This window comes from Selaginella moellendorffii, unplaced genomic scaffold (genome assembly GCF_000143415.4).
Source record: "Selaginella moellendorffii unplaced genomic scaffold, v1.0 SELMOscaffold_64, whole genome shotgun sequence".
NCBI lineage: Eukaryota > Viridiplantae > Streptophyta > Lycopodiopsida > Selaginellales > Selaginellaceae > Selaginella > Selaginella moellendorffii.
The window spans coordinates 251578-268374 of record NW_003314325.1 but is presented as its reverse complement, the minus strand read 5'-3'; the positions used below and the strand labels follow the sequence as shown (position 1 = coordinate 268374).

At 40.5% G+C, this 16797-nt stretch overlaps 1 protein-coding gene across 2 annotated transcripts; it reads right to left on the bottom strand.

Moving 5' to 3' along the window:
- Positions 1-4718: 4718 nt before the first annotated feature.
- LOC112351667 lies at positions 4719-7789 on the bottom strand. Of its 2 annotated transcripts, none has more exons than XM_024689941.1 (2): positions 7494-7789; positions 4719-5011 (listed from the first exon to the last, which is right to left on the bottom strand). In XM_024689941.1, exons 1-2 carry the CDS (start codon positions 7623-7625, stop codon positions 4796-4798), a joined length of 348 nt encoding a protein of 115 aa, XP_024545709.1. In that variant the 5' UTR covers positions 7626-7789; the 3' UTR covers positions 4719-4795. The 2 variants fall into 2 exon arrangements, with proteins under 2 accessions (XP_024545709.1, XP_024545708.1); XM_024689940.1 differs by lacking the exon at positions 7494-7789 and adding an exon at positions 5073-5847.
- Positions 7790-16797: the final 9008 nt, after the last annotated feature.

Below are 16797 nucleotides of genomic sequence, written 5' to 3'. Positions count from 1 at the left end.
TAATATTCTTTGTTTAATAATATATATTACTTAAAATAACCACAATCCATTATAATAGATGGCTTCCTTTTGGAGCTTTTGGTAAGTGTGCTCAGGCTTTCAGAGCCTGGTAACACTACAAGTTTGTAGATGGTTATCGCACTCATTTTCTCAGTGTGCCTGTTTAACAGGCTCTTGTATTGCTTGCTTTGCACTGCTGGGCTATATTGCTGCCTCTCTACGCACTACAGAACCAAGCTCTGGGAGAAGGACAAGCTGCCTGGATCGTGGAGCCAAGATTTTTTCTCCCACTGCTTTTGCTCGCTCGCGCAAGAGTTCTAGAAGCAGAAGGCTAAGAGTGTCAAGTCCACCATGGTTGATCAAAGTCGGGGTAAGCACAACCTCTTTCGTTGTTCCACCTTCCTCCGGTTGTGAGTGGAGGCTGGATGTTGGGGTAAAGAATTGCTGAGGCATAAGCCATGGACAATAGGCGATAAAAAATGTTCCTTGCTGTGGGTCTATGGCCCTCCTGCATGGCTTATCAATTTTTTTTGGCTCCTGGAAAACTCTTGTGAGGGATTGTGTGGGCACAATAACAGCTCTTGGGGTTCTCGTAGGGCATGGCTGTTGAGTCTGCTGGTGATTGTACAGGAGATGTTACTTAGGTGGCAAAACCATTGGGCCAAGAATATAGTTTCCTAGCTTGGATACTATGATTAAAATTCATTTTGACTTAAACTTGCCTCAATCAGTTAGTATAATTAAGATGGCATTTACACTGTCTTACAATTTTCTTTTTTATGTATATGTTTAGTTGATAGATAGAGTCGCCCCTAAGCTGTGGATGTATTGATCCAGCAATTACAGCATGCTCAAGGTGTGGGTTAGCTTAGTCTTAATACAAACAAATTAAACACCTTCATAAATCTTACAAACATAGAATATCAGGTTTTGAATTTATAGATTTTTTTGTATTTCTTTTCTTAGATTTACTTGGGTCTGGGTAGTAGTTTTATTGTTCTATATTCTAAGAAAAACACATGGCAAAGTAATTCTTTACTAAATCTATATTACTTAAAATTAAATTAATTTATTTAGATTCTATTTTTAAGTGTTTGAGTTTAGGGGTTATTTATAATTTTTTAATTTTAGGTTATGTTTGGGTCTGAGTAATATATTAATGTTCTTAAATATTCCAACACATAGTAATTAAATAATGCTTCCTTAATTAATGATAATTAATATTAGTAGTTCTTTTTTACATTTCTATGAGTTTGGGTAGTAATATATTAGTTTCCTTAATATTTTAGGATTCTAAATGTTCTTATATCCCAAATAAAAAACATACTTTACATGTAACATCTAATTAATAAAATTAATTTTTCGTAATTCTTATTTTATTGTTTTTCTCTAGAAGTGTACTAAATATATTTTTCTTATATCTATAAAAAACTCATTCTTAGCAATTTTGTTTCAATTTTTTCTGGGTTGAGTATTAAGTTTCTTAAAATCTTAGTATTCTAAATATATCCATTTTCCCAAGTAATACTGCATATAATATCTTTATCAATAATATTTACATAGTAATTCATTTTTTACACTTTGGTAATATATTAGTTGTGTGTGTATAAAAATATCAGAAGAAAAAAATTGTATAAAATTACTAATTTTTGTACTCATCCAGCATTTGCTGGGCAATACTAGGAAGTTGTAGCCGAGAAGGGAAAAACTCTTGTTCTACCACAGCCCCTCCTACTCTGCCCTTGCAGCCAAGGAATTTTGTTTTATCACAACTCCTTGACACAAAAGTTTTGCTTGCTCCAGGTTTCTTTTCTTTATTGCAGCCTCAAAGTTTGCAGAAAAAGAAGTAGTGCCGGGCACTAGAGATGGAGGCCCAAGAGCTTGCATTGCTCAAGCATAGGATTTATGAATGGGTATATCAAGTGATCGTCCTTTGCAATGTTGGATATATAAAGCTTGGCTCATGCATATGCTGTGTGTAGGGTCTTATCCATCCTATTTTTCTTTAGGGCTGGATTAGCAATGGATGGCTGGTGCTTATAGAACTGGAGAGCCTGCTTGGATCTTTCATATGCTGCACAAGAATTTTCTGCTCATCTTTGTAAGACGCCCTAGTTAGGAATAGGTAAGATCGACATATCTGAAGTTGGCTCTCACGATGGTAGCCATACTGCCATGGTTGGGCGAGCGCAATTGAAAGCATTCATTTTACTGGATGACTTTGAACTTTTGATTTTATGTAAACACCTCTAGGTCGGCTATGAGATCAATGTTATCCCAGCTATAGTCACTAGAGTAGTTCCAGTGAGAAATTCTTTATGTCTCTTTCTACAACTACAATTCTCTTATATAAAACACTGCAGGAGAACTAGAGCTATGCTTCAAGCTGTCATAAAACTCTTGGCTAATGTATTTGTCTTTTGGCTCAGATTTTTTATTTTTTGAGAACTTCACCTTGCCAACTCGCCAGCTTCTTGTTGGGCAATTTCTAGTACTTGCAATAATGACAAAAGAGGAATTATCTCTTTCTTCTTCTTCTCATTTTTTCTATCTTACCTCACTCACGCTAAGAAGTGTCAAGTCCCGCACATCCATCTCCTCGTTTAGGAGGAAAAATGCACTTGGTTCCACATCCATCTCCTCGTCCCTGTGGCTGGCCGCTAGGAAACTCTGGAGCAGAAACACTCGCACAAGCAATCGTGCTAGAAACCAAAGGAAAAAATGCACTATGATTGAGGAAGAACGCGAGTATTACAAAGAATTCTTCTTTACAATGAAAAAATCAAAGGAGAAACGAAATGAAGAGACTTTGTTGTGGAGCCCAACAACAACAGCTGTATTGGCAGCTTTTTTAGCCTTCTCGCCCAGACTCTACAGCATCACGGTGGCTACGAAGATCATCACCATCTTGGGTCTCACCTGCGAAAGCAAATAACAAAGAAATCCCTCACTGGAAAACGAAAAAATAAAACTACCTCGACAATGTCATCCCACAGCAAGAATACGCTGCAACTGAGCTTCCTGTCCACACTGATCACGTACACCACGTTTTGTTTCTTCTCATCATCTGCAATTCATAAGATTATATCGATTAATTTGGACGGGCTAAGTTCGTTTACTTGCCTGTTACTCCTTTGGTCATGAGCTGCCAGTTTGCAACGCGTGGTTCTACAGCCCAGAGAAGACCAAGGAAGAAGATGCCAGATGATAAGCTCTTGTCCTGTAAGTTCCAGTTCCACTTGTGTCTTGGCAAACATTAGTTCACAGCAAAGTTTGTACCATGAAACTCTCCATACGGCTCTCCTTGCCTGAGCGCCTCACTTTATTGTTGGCCCATTTCAAGATGTAGTAGTTGGACACCACCTTCCGTCTCAATTTAATGTCGTCCGCGGGTGTTTGGATTATTAGCATGATCCCGCATTTAAAAATTCGCTCAAGAAAGGTGCTCAAGTAAGAACATTTGAGCCCATCTTCTATGTATGTACTTGAAATTCTGTATACACAATTTTATGGAAGAAATTTGTACTTTATCAACCTCTCGAGTTGTAGCAAGCAAAACATAACGAGCTGAGTCCTGGGGATCGATCACACTTGTCCCGCAGCTCGAAAGTTAACGGTAGCGCTGTGATCTTGCCGGCAAGCGCAGACCCAATCTCTCAAGTCAGCAAGAAAGTGAGCTCCTCGGGTTGCTGGAAGTAGCCAAAGCAAAGAATGCAGCTATACTGTTGCTTCGATGGAACGAGTTTGAAACCATGGACGTGACGAGCAGGAGACCTCTCCACCGTGGAGAGAAGCACGGCTTTGTACATTGTCGAGTCCATACATAGCGGGCCCATCGCGCAAGCGCTGGAAATAAATAAATCTCGCAGTTTGGTCCATCAGGACTCGCACCAGCCTCGATCGAGCTCGGCTCGGATCGACAGGGATGCCTTTAATCTCGTGATCACCCGTCGCATGTGCGTGCATGATGGACCTGTTCGATGTACCTTAAGGAAGCAAAATGTTTGTTCGATTTTGCTCCTTGCTGCGACATGGTTTACTGGACGACAATTCTCTCGATATAAGCCAAGAATAGATGTCACCAAAATGTTATCAAGATGTTATCCATACCAAAACATGTGGTCGTGTCACAAATCGGAGATTTGCATGGAGGCATGGTTGTAGTCAATGTTTCCAAGACAAGTGCCACTGGCATGAAAAAAAACAAAAACAAGCTACATGGTGAACGATTTTGGGCATGTTTTTGGAAATGTAGTTGCCACCAAAATTTCTTTGGAGTTCTTGCGAATTTGTAATTTTCTGCTAGTCCTATTTACTTTTGTAATCAGTCACAAAAAGCATTCACAGCAAAATAAAATTTCATGCAAAAAAAGGAAAATTTATGTAGCGATTCAACAACTACATGAAACCATTAAAGAAAGTAAATCAGGATGAATCTTGAAACATCATGATCAGGGACGATGCAACTTTGTCTTTCAATGGATCGGTCTAAGAGAGTGATCGAGATTGACCAGCGCTTTGCATGGTCGTCCTCGAACTTTTGAAAACTTCACGAGCAAACTCAAGCTCTAAGCAGACAAAGGGACATGAAGCTTTGCAATATCTCTCACCCTTGGTGTTTTTGGGACGAATCGATCATTGTTAAGCTCTCTTGCTCCGCCAACGGTGTGATTAATTACATCTAGAGCCACCATGACGGTGTGATCTCGTCCTCCATGAAGTGGCAATCCCCGTCCTAGAGAAATTAGGACATTTTCTATATTCCACTTGATTTTTTTGTTTCCAATGAACACTTTCAGGACGGTGGATTGACTAGAAACTCGTGATGAAACTCAAATGCCTCGCTAGTCCATTTGGCCACTCGGAGCAGCCGGTACGTGCCCACAAACCACAGCAGATGCATTCCCACCTCCAACTGGAACTTGAATTGGAGCGGAAACTTTGATCTCACGCTCGAGTGTAGAGGCCACATGACATCGTTGATTCCTGTGCTTCCTCCTGGAAATGGGGCCTGGAAGAAAAGAGAGAGATCCACTGAGATTGAGATGGCTATGGCTATATGGAGGACGGACCTTGAGAGACTTGGTAGATAAGCCCAGTCCAGAGTGTGGCTTGTTCGCGTTGTACCTCACCCCATTGTGGCTCTATCGCAAGAGCCTCCACTCAAACACCGCCGTGTTCCCAGACTCCTCCCCGCCAGCGCTGATCATCCCCGTCTCTGTCGATTCCTCGTATTCCATTCCCCAGATCCTCTCCCCAGCTCCACTGATCCTGCGCGTGTAGAGTGATCGCGACGGCACTGGGATCGCCCAGCAGTGGCTCGATCGAGAATCTGATCCGGTAGGGGTAGAAACCCAGCGCCTCCTTGTTCTTGAGCACGTCCATCAAGAGCACGCCCACCGAGAGGGTCTTGATCCGGCTCCACATCCACGTTGGCGGGCGTGTTGCGGACGCTGGGCACGATCACCAGTGAGATTGCCACGCGCTGCTCGCGGACTTTGTGCTGGATCGATGCCGGGATCGTGATGCGTATCTGGTTCCTGGTGTCGAGCTGGATGCAAGGGCACGGCCGCCATGTATGGTCGTCGAAGAGGGGATCATTTGGATCCCCGACATTGGAGGATCGCGCTGCCGGCGCCGAGTAGTCGATCTGGGGGATGGAGGCGGAAGTAGAACTGGAGGCCGAATTCATCCTCGCGGACCTCTTGGAAGCGAACTATTGCATCCAGTAGAAGAATTGGACAACGAATTCTTCCTCGCGAGGATGGATTGTTGGGGCCTTGAATGTAGGAGCGTTCTTCTAGGATTTGCTTGGCCCTGGCGAGCTTTATCGGCACAGCTCCCGGATCTCCTCCATGGGAAATTTTGAATTTGCCATCTTGATTCCGGAGTGTACGGAAGAATGTGTCATCGAACGTCAAATGCGTGGAATTCGCCAAACGCGTAGAATTCTCAAACGCGCGTCTGTCCGAATTATACGGGAGACCGAGCTGTGGTATCCGAGATTTTGGGCTGCATATCTATCTATCGATAGTCTTTGTGGGGTCTTGACGCATGAATTATCTTTGCCATGAGGCGGCGTCTTGGTTAGCCTCGCGTTCCTTCTCGCTTAATGCAAGCTGCTCTATCGAGTCTTTGGGCTACGCAAGCCAGACACGGAGGCACAGTACTGCATGAGAGGAACAAAAATTGTAGAGTTCCTAGTGGATTGCTTCGGACTTTCCCGCCCTTTGTTTTCGCAATCAGTGGCTGGGGAAGCAACATGGAATGGACGTACTTTGGAGCAATCTCTTGTGCTGGGATAGATCCAGGACGTATGCAGCTGTTTAAGATGACGGGAGGCTTGCCATTGTTGTTAGTTTTCAAATACGAAATAACATGTAATGCCTCTTCGACCAAATCCCACACAAGGATGTCTGGAATGTAATGTGATGGCTACGCCCAGCAACTGTTTGAATCCATTCCGTTTCACAGCGTGATATCCATTCTTTGCATACATCCAATTTGGTCAGCAGCAAGGTTTGAGATAATTGTTTTTGATATGATACCACGTCTCGGAATGCATTTTAGCTTGGACTTGATCAGTTTCTATTCAACAGAATGCCAAACAAATCTGTTGTCTCGTGGAACTCCATGTTAGCCACATACACATACAGCGGTAACTCTGTAGCCGCGATGGAGCTGTTAATGTTCTCGATATCACACCCATGGGTGTGGCATATGCCGAGGTTGGGAATCTCAAGCAGGTGATGATTCTTTGAAGATGAATTGCCTAACGAGACATCTTTTTCATCTGGTTCTAATAGCAAAAGTAAAGCTTCTCAAGGGAGAAAATTCGTTTCAATGTATCCGGACTTTGGATCAGCCTTTTCACCTCATCATCGATCACTGACTGAAGCCATCTATCTAAATCCAAGCAATGAAGACTGTCCAGCTTTGGCGGAAATAGAAACATCTCATACTCTTTTCAAGGCATTTGACAAGAGAACGTATGGCAACCGGTTTTTGCTCATCGTCTCGAACGGCACTTACTGCCAGCCGCTGCTGCGTGTCACCATATGGATATTGCACGCAGAAGGAGAGTCATTGGAAATGGTTTGGGGATTCAATGAACAGAAACCAGAACGGTCTTCAACGGAATATACTTTCAGGTCACACCATCGCTAACTAGAAACTCATGACGAAACTCGAATTGCTCCACTCGGCCACTCGGAACAACCGGTTCGTGCACAGCAGATGCATCCCCACCTCCAACTGGAACTTGAATTGGAGCGGAAACTTTGATCTCATGCTCGGGTGGAGATGCAACATGACGTCGGGAAAGCTTTCCACTTTGATTCCTGTGCTTCCTCCTGGAAATGGTGCCTGGAAACAAAGAAGAGTTCCATCGATCCATCAAAAGATCCTAGGAAAGGGAAAAAAACGAAAGAGGCCCTCCATGCAATGCAAAGAGAGAGAGAGAGAAGAGAGATGGTTGGCTATGGAGGACGAACCTTGAGAGACTTGGTAGACAAGCTCAATCCAGAGTGTGGCTTGTTCGCATTGTACCTCAACCCATTGTGGCTCCATCGCAAGAGCCTCCACTCAAACACCGCGGTGTTCCCAGACCCGCCAGCACTGATCATCTCCCTCTCCGTGGATTCCTCGAATTCCACCCCCCAGCTCCTCTCGCCACTGATCGTCACGGGCCCAATCAAATCTGAGCGCCAATCTTGTTAGCACTGCTCCTCGTCCTCGTGCTCCCGCTGCTAGATCCACCGCCGCGATCGCTCCTGGGCGTGTAGAGCGGGATCGCGACGGCGCTGGAATCGCCCAGCAGCGGCTCGATCGAGAATCTTATCCGGCGGGGGTAGAACCCAGCGCGGCCTCGTTCTTGAGCAGCACGCCCACCGAGAGGGTCTTGATCCGGAGCTCCACATCCACGTTGGCGGGCGTGATCCGGACGCTGGGCTCGATCGCCAGTGAGATTGCCACGCGCTGCTCGCGGACTTTGTGCTGGATCGCGGCCGGGATCGCGATGCGTACCTGGGGGGAGCTGGAGTTCCTGGTGTCGAGCTGGATGCAACAGCACGGCCACTACGATGATCCGTCGCCATCGCCGGCGATGCGGTAGAGTGGATGCCCGGCATTACGATCGTCTGAGGAGGATAGTGGCGGCGCTGTGTAGTCGATCTGGGGAATAGAAGCAGGGAAGAGGAGAGAGGAGGGGGATCCAGCGGAGGAAGAATCGATGACTAATTTCCTGGTCTTGGGCAGGACGAAGAGGGATGGATCGCTGGGGTCTTGAACGTAGAAGTGTTCTTCTAGGATTTGCTTGGCTATGGCGAGCTGTGATGGATCTTCCTCCCATACCTCGGCATCGCCTAGCTTCACGTCCTTGCCGGATCTACATAGCTCCCGGAGTTATAACACAAAAAAGAGAATATTCTTATAATTTTTATAAAATATAGCATTTAAGAATATACTCGAACATTTTGACTTGGGAAACTTCGCGGCAATCGAAAACATCGTCTACCATTGTGGGCTGTGCCAGTTTTGCTATGATTCAGTTCTATATGACTTCAGTTTTTACTTCTCATGGGTTGCCCAGGATTGACAAGCCAGAAGCCAAATGCCAGCGCCTTCACAATTGCTGGAGATGCCACTAAAAGGAAAATCCACATCAAAGTCACCACGGTCCTGGAAGGATAAATTGACATGCACCAGGTAAAGCTATGATATGCTAGTGGAGTTACTTGGATTTGGACTCTAGTTACAAAAGTTAGCTGCTAGAAGCAACACACTGACGATATTGAGCTGGAGCTCTGCATGATCACAATGCACGCCCTATACAACAATGATGAATTCTGAGCAATCACTAACAGAGAGAAGGGGAGAATTGCTACGAAAACCTTACCGTTGGATGGTCGGAACTGAGCTTGCAAGTATTGTCTATACTGGCCTTTTAGCTACTCGAGTGAGAGGGGACGCTTTCAGTGGAGTGATTTGTACTTGTCCTTGGGAAGTGTCTCAAGAAGATGGGCCAACTGCATTCTTTCTCAGAACTATGCTACATAGAATTCCCAGCTGGAAAGATCTGTTGAATTTTGGGCTTGCAATCACTTTCCTAGATAAATAGCTTCACGAGAGATGATCATCCAAAGTTCGCAACCACCATCCAAGACATCCTCACGACTAGAAGGAAAGCTGAGCAGCGGCTGTTTTAGGCAAGTCTATATTTATACTGAAGGTTTCTCAAATTGATATGGCGCACGTACTCTTGGAGGTACGTTCTAATGTGGAAGGATGGAGATGGCAGCTTAAAGAGATCCACGAGTTGTAGCAAGCAAAAACATAAGCTGAGTCCTAGGAATCGATCCTCCACAGTTGTCCCACAGCTCCAAAGGTAATAGTAGTGCTCTGATCTTGCCAGCAAGTTCAGACCCCAATCTCTCAAGTCAGGATGCAGCTATACTGTTGCTTTGATGGAGCAAGCCAAAGTTTGAACCCATGGACGTGAAATGAGACATGAGCGGCTCTATAGAGATCTATGTTGTTGAGTCCATTTCGAGCATACATGGAAATAAATCTTGCAGTTGGGTCCATCAGGAGCTCACACCAGCCTCGATCAGATCGACCCTAGGGATGCCTTTAATCCGTGATGGATCTGTTTAATCTATCGGACTCAAGACTCAAATTTGTAAGGCAGTTAAGTTTTGCATTTTGGAAGGCAATTTTTTTTTCTTGATGGGAAGGGTGAATTCATTATGCAAGATAAAAATTAACTTATACTTCATATATAGATATTTAAATATAAAAAACACTTTGAATACAATTAATTCAATCACACCAAATTCTTCTTTCCTTCTTTTGATGCAATGTATCATGAATATGTTTCTAGTTGATTTTGTTGTAGTCATCATCACCATTTACATAAATAAATATCAAAACATTTAAAGTTTCAATTTTGAAGTAGTTTTCAACTGATTTTGATAAGAAAATCCATATTCAACATTGAATATTAAATTTAGACTTCCTAATATGTCACTTAGCCTAGTACCATTTAAATTCAAAAATAGTTAACTCTAAATATCCCAAAAATTTTAATTGATTGGAAAAAAGAGTGCAATTTTGTTCATGACCCCTTTCCTTTTATATTTAAACCCTTATAAATTGTCTCTCGAATTTTTCTTTTTAGTTGTTTACACATTGCTCATAGATATTAAAGAGAAAATTTTCCACAATTCCATTAAATTAAGATATGTATTTATTATAGAAATATCATCCTTATATATCTATTTTTTGTTGGCAAATTACTTTGCATAACAATTACAAACTTTTTGAGTTCTCTTTTACATTTTTCCCAATCAATAATAGCATTATAGTAGTTTAGTAAAATATTTAACCATTTATAAGAATTATTACCCAATTCTTCTTTATTTAAGCATTTGAGTAATTCTTTAAGCTGAACAATGTTATAGCATTTAATATACTTATATCCTTTCCCATTTTAGTCAATATATTAACATATAGTTTCTGAACACACTCTTTATTTAAATCTAATCAAAAATTTATTACATTCTAGAATAGGATTATAATCAAAAGCATGCTTATGTTGTTCCCCTTTAACATCTACAATTTTGATAAATCCATCTCTAATAGCCTCTACAAAATTACTCAATTATTTCACACCAAGAGTCTCTTTCAGAAATGTTCTTTTAATATTTTTTAAAGTAACATTTAACTACCCAACAATGCTAGTAATATTCATAGTTTTAACTTGAAAGATTTTATTCAAGTTATTCAATTCCAGAAGTATATCAGCTACCATATGGATAACAAATTACACTATATAATTTATCAAAAGTTAATATATCTTCACATAGGAGAATTGAAATTTTGTAAAAAAGAGTTAGCTTTATGATGATCATTCTCTCTAAGACTTCCCTACAAGATAACCAACATACATTGTAAATTTGAAATATACTTAATATAAGTATATTCATGGTATCTTCTAGAAGCATACAACCATTTATAAATTTAATTTCATAGTTTTTCAATAGCCATAAGCTCAGAAATGCATGCACAACTTCAATAGCTACTAAACTTTGTCTATGAGTTAAACAATGCACTCTAAGCAAATGTAAAATGTATTATTTTAATTTTGTTACTTGATTAAATTGTTCTCCAACCATACCAGAAGCTCTATTAGTTCTAATAGCAACACATTTTCCCTTCTCAAAATTCATCTCTTTTAAAACCTTCTTGGTGGCTTTATATTTACTTACTATCAACTTTAGAAATCAAATTTTATTCAGACTTTTTTCTTTTTCTTGCATATGGAAAGAGATGTATATGATAAGATGAGATTCCAAATTTTTATTAATACTGTCATTCACCATAATAAAAAAGTAAGGATTAGCTTGGCAAAAGTCTTTTCATAACATATTTTTTATACATTTTACAAACTCTTTCCTACTCATAGCATTTATAGAAGTCCTATATTCTATAGTGACTGGCATGTCGGGCCTTCTTATAAACTTGCTAAATTCACAAAAGGATTCATAACTTTTTAAAGGCAATCTCTTTTTCACAATGCAGTACATATGTTGCATTAAGGAAATCAATCTATTCTTGTGCTAATTTTCTTGAGTAGCAACACACTTGGGGATTGATAGCCCCTTCTTGTTCTTTGTTTTCTAAATAGACATAATTAATTGATGTGTTTGGAACTATTATGTTCTTTCAAAGTTGGTTTTTGAAAACTTAAAAAGCCATCTTTACCAAAAGAATTATCCTTTCTCTAGGAATATGCTCTATATTCCATCCTCTGCTTACCTTCAATATCCATCACAAAATACACCTAAAGAAAATTAAATTTCTACTTAGTTTTGAATTCTTTATTTCTCTTCTTATTGGTTAAAGTATTAACTTCTTCTTCTGTTATTAAAAGATCTTCATCCTCTAATTTAATTTCAAGTCTTTCACCAAAAAAGGAATTATGAAACTCTTGTTTTGCCATATTTTGTTGATATATCTTTCTTTTCTCCCTTCCATTAGCAATAGTAAAGAATGCTTCAATCTTATATCATTTCTGTCATTGCTGTTGCTTTCTCATTTATTATTCACATTGACTTCATTGATTGGACACCAAGATATTCTTATAATATTTTTAATAATATTTGATAAAATTTTATCCATACTACAATATACAAATTTGCTTTACCTTGCAAGTAGCAACATTAAAATATTTTTGTACTTCATTAGTGCAAGGTGAAAATTGAACATGTCCTTCAAGTAGCAGGGCAAATTAGAAATCATTTTTCAAATACAAGGTAAATATACCTTTCCATGGTGCAAATTTGAGAGTATATTTATGATGTATAACATCAAAAGAAGGAAAAAAGGATTTTGTGTGATTGAATTAGTTGTATTAAATTTATTTTTTTATATATATATCTTTATATTGGGAAGTATAAATTAATTTTTATCTTGCACAATGAAGGACAATTGTAATATTTATCTTTCCATCGAGAAGGAAAACAATAATTGCCCTACAAAATACAAAAATTAACTACCCTACAAATTTGAGGCCTGCTACCCTCACTAACCTATTTGCATTTTCAATTTGTAAACAACCAAAAGGAACGATTTAAAAGATGATCTATGGGATTTAAATATAGAGGGAAAGAGCCCATGAACAAAAATGCACCCCCGTTTTCAATTGGTTAAGGGTCTTCGGATATTTAGGGTTAAACGTTTTTAGGTTTGAATAATACTAAGTTAGGTGACTTCCCGGGAAGTCCAAACTCAAAAACTTACAAAATTGTTATATTAGGGTACTTTCCAAGATCTCCACAACAAACCTTTTATTAAATTTCACTAGGGTTTATTATACTAGGGTGCTTTCGAGGATCTCCACAACAAACCTTCTGCTAAATTTCATTAGGGTACTTTCCAGGATCTCCACAACAAACCTTCTGCTAAATTTCACTTGTGACTTTGAGATCAATACCAAAACTTGAAGAGCATATCATCATGTCACAAGTCTGGGAAAATAAGAGTGGCTGTAATCAATGTTTCTTTTGACGATCCAGCAAGATCCAAATGCCACTAGCACAAGGAATTGTAAGAATTTCTAAGAACAAAAACAAAACAAGTGACATAATGAAGACTAGATCAGAAAAGGAGGATCATGGACATGTTATTAGAAAACAATTTTAGAATTTGCTACTTACTTTTGTAATCAGTCAAATTTATTAGAATAAGCATTCACAGTAAAATAACTTTTCATCCAAAGAAAATTTATTTGAGTTAGATTCAGTGTGTTAGACTGATGTGATGAACAGCTACATGATACTATTAGCAGAAATAAATCAGGATAAGAAGAGGATGCATCCTAAAACATTATAATCCATGTCTAGGCGTATAATTTATCTTTGGATCAAATTTTGTTGTTTAATGGATTGGTTTGAGAGATTGATCACCTTACAACTGCTGGACAGTAACAATTGGCTTTGCATGGTCATCCTTGACACATGTAACTTTTGAGAACTTCATGTTGGCTTTGGTGTAACTTTTGAAAACTTCATGTTAGCTTTGGTGTAGTGTGGCGAACACAAAACTGCATACAGAAGTTGAACTTGAGTAGATTGTCAGTCAAGCTCAAGAGCTCAACCTCTAGGCAGACAACCTTTGTAAAAGCTATTGATCTCCATGCTAGGAAATCACATCCAGAATTTGGATATTTCTAGATAACTGATATGATTCCAAGGCTCTCTTTCTTTGCTGAACACACAATTCAGCTTGAATATCTCCTAAATATATCAAGCTGTTTACAACTTTTGTAAGCACTAGCTATGAAGGTAATCGAGGTATGGCTTTCCATAGCACCACTTCGCAGAATTCCACCATAGCTGATTGGGAAGACCCGAGGAAGTAGTTTGTCATCTCTTTTCAAAAGTGACATTTAAAGTTAAGACCTTTTGAACAATGGGTTTTCAGGGTTCTAGGCGGAGGGCGGAGCTATGCGCTGGCTCGTCGACTGCATTCGGGATGTGCAGTCGCTAGCGGTGATTTTGCAATACGTCCAGGTAATTTATTGTCCCTTCCATTCATTTACTTCAGGTCAGATCCATCCCAATTTCATCCACTTGTAATCTTCTGTTGTCGCAGTGTGCGCTGATCGGCCCCCTCGGCACACTCTACACTTACGCCACATTGCTAGTGTGTGCCTTGCTTCTCGACATACTTTGGTTTATTTTCTTCTCCTATGAGATCAGGTAAGTTTCTGTTTCTTCTTGGTTTGCTCCTTTCATGTTTTGTTGTTCTTTAATCTAAGAGAGTTGTCCACTCGTGCTTTACAGTGTTTTGTTTCTCCTCGAGAGTTTCCTTATTCTAAGATTCTAAAGAGTTTTCTCTACGTGCAGGTGTTACGGCTGATCTCCACGAATTGTGATCTTCTCGCTGGAGCTTGCACTATGGATGGAGATCATTGGCTTCACGGTCGGAGCTTCTCGGCGCTGGTTTGGTTGCAAACCGGCTAGGACCGTCTCTCGCCATGCATAATCTCGCTAGTTGCTACTAAAGGCTTGTCCAGCCCGCTGCTACTTCCGTTGAGAGCACACTGGTTTCCACTCCCGGGACCGCCAGACAGACATCCATAACCCGATCCTCGGTGGCTCGATCTATGATCCAACATACTACGCCTATATGTTCAAACCTTAGAAAATAAAGAACTTCTTATCATAAAATACTTTGGCCACCATAATAGAAGCAAAATATTCACACCACTCAACCTTGTTAATGTAAGACATAAAATCCCTAAGCCCCAAAGAGGAGCCGAAAGGGACTGATTGTGAAAAACCCTAAACAATGTGGAAAGAAATCTTTAAAACTTGAAACTTGAACAAAGAAATCCACTCCAAACCAAACACAAAACAATTGAGTCCTTTGTTGCAGTAGCAGTAAATCCATTGTTTGCTTCTTTTGCCATTTGCATATGCTTCACCTTCAATAACATGAAGCTCCCTTAAAGGTTCTTTCCTCTTGCCTTCTCTATAGACCTGAGATGGAGTTTGAGATGGATTCCGAGATAGACTTGAGATGGAGTTCAGGTAGACCCGAGATGGAGTTTGAGATGGACCCGAGATGGAATTCGAGATGAAGTCTGAGATAGACTCAAGATGAAGTCCAAGATAAACTCAAAATGGAGTCTAAGATGGACCTGAGAATTGCTCAAGCTCGTCAACAAAGGTGGGATTTTTTCAATCTTCTTCTTTTTTCTTTGTATTGTGATGATCTCGGACACTAACGAAAAGCGTGCTGGCAGAGTATAAGTGCTGTAGAGCAACTTTGCCCTTGTACCCGGCATTAAACTCCAGGACGTGCAAAGCGTTTGCTTTTGTCTCAAGTCACTCCTCAGGAGCTGGTTTTTCTTGCAGAGCTTTGGCAGTTTAATCCATCCTGACATTGGGGAAACAGTTCACGCGGCATTCAAGGACAAGAAATCGACAAAGACGGCAGAGAGACGAAGAAGAAAGCTCGATTTTGGTGTGGCTGGTGGTTCTTTCCTTCCACCCGAATGCTTTGAATGTAATTGGCGACCGAGCGACTGAGATGAGGGGATGGCTGCCTTTGGGGGCGTTGTGGTGTCCGATCCTCTCTTGGCGAGCCAATTCAGGCTGAATGAGCTTTGCTCGCTCAAATCCGAGGTAAAGAACCTGCAAAGTCTCGTTCTTTCTTTCTTTTTCTCAGCTTTTTCGAATCTTTTGGGAGCAGTAGCGACGTGATCACCGCCAAAGAGTTCAAAGATGGACTTTCAAGACTGAAAGAAAGGAGCAGGGCGTCAAGATGAAAGCAGCACCAGAGCTCGTGGAGATGGTAAGCGATACAGAGGTAATAAAAAATGAATCTGTGTGAAAATTCTAAAGTTTCTAGGATATAGAAGAGCTTCTTCGTCTTCCAGCTGAAGAGGTTTTGTTTACATTGGTCAACTACCACCTGCAGAAGGCTGGTTCTCCGAGAGAAATTACTGACTTTTCGTCAGATCTTAAGGTAGAGACCAACAAACTGGAACACTTTAAAACTGACCAAGGATGGGGAAACATACACCGTACTTCTAAACGTCTTGGCTCCTGACAGCTGCAATTTGTCTCTGCTAGATCTCCAAGATCCATACGATAGAGCAAAAGCAGTGCTTGCTCAGGCTGAGTATCAACTGTCTTAAGATAACACTGTGTCTACATTGTATACACCGCCCAAGTGGACCGGTAGGACCGCAACCGGGGAGAGGATATTCTTTCTTTCCTTGTATATTGGAAATCGATACGATCCAACGAACGGGATGGAGAGTACATGCATGCTATTTGTAAATCCCCTATATTATACTTGGGCAAAGAACTCATGTGCTAGGTCATACTCCAATTTGGGTATTTGGTAGATCCAATTTCCTCCAAAGTAATGATGGAATGGCCATCCCAGAAATTTGCGAGAAAAATTCAATTAGGCAAAGGTATATTCAAGAGATTTTTAGGAAATATACTAAATATAATACATATGGTCTATAGGTTGAACAGATTATTTTGGGTTATGTTTTAATAATGGGGTAGAATTTGGGAAGAAGAGTCAGCTTATTAGATTATGGAAACTCTGGTAAGATTAATGCATATGTCTACATCACTAGTTGTGTATTTTTGACTAAGGTTCATGACAAACAGAATGGAGAGGCTTTTGGAATGCTTAGGAGGCCCAAATTTGGTTTGGGCAGGATTTAGGCCCACAGGTTTTGGAACTTCTAGAAGGCAACACTCATTTTTG

Bases quoted from the DNA above. Each gene is read 5' to 3' on its own strand.
- LOC112351667 (XM_024689940.1), bottom strand. From the start codon at position 5,692: ATGAATTCGGCCTCCAGTTCTACTTCCGCCTCCATCCCCCAGATCGAC.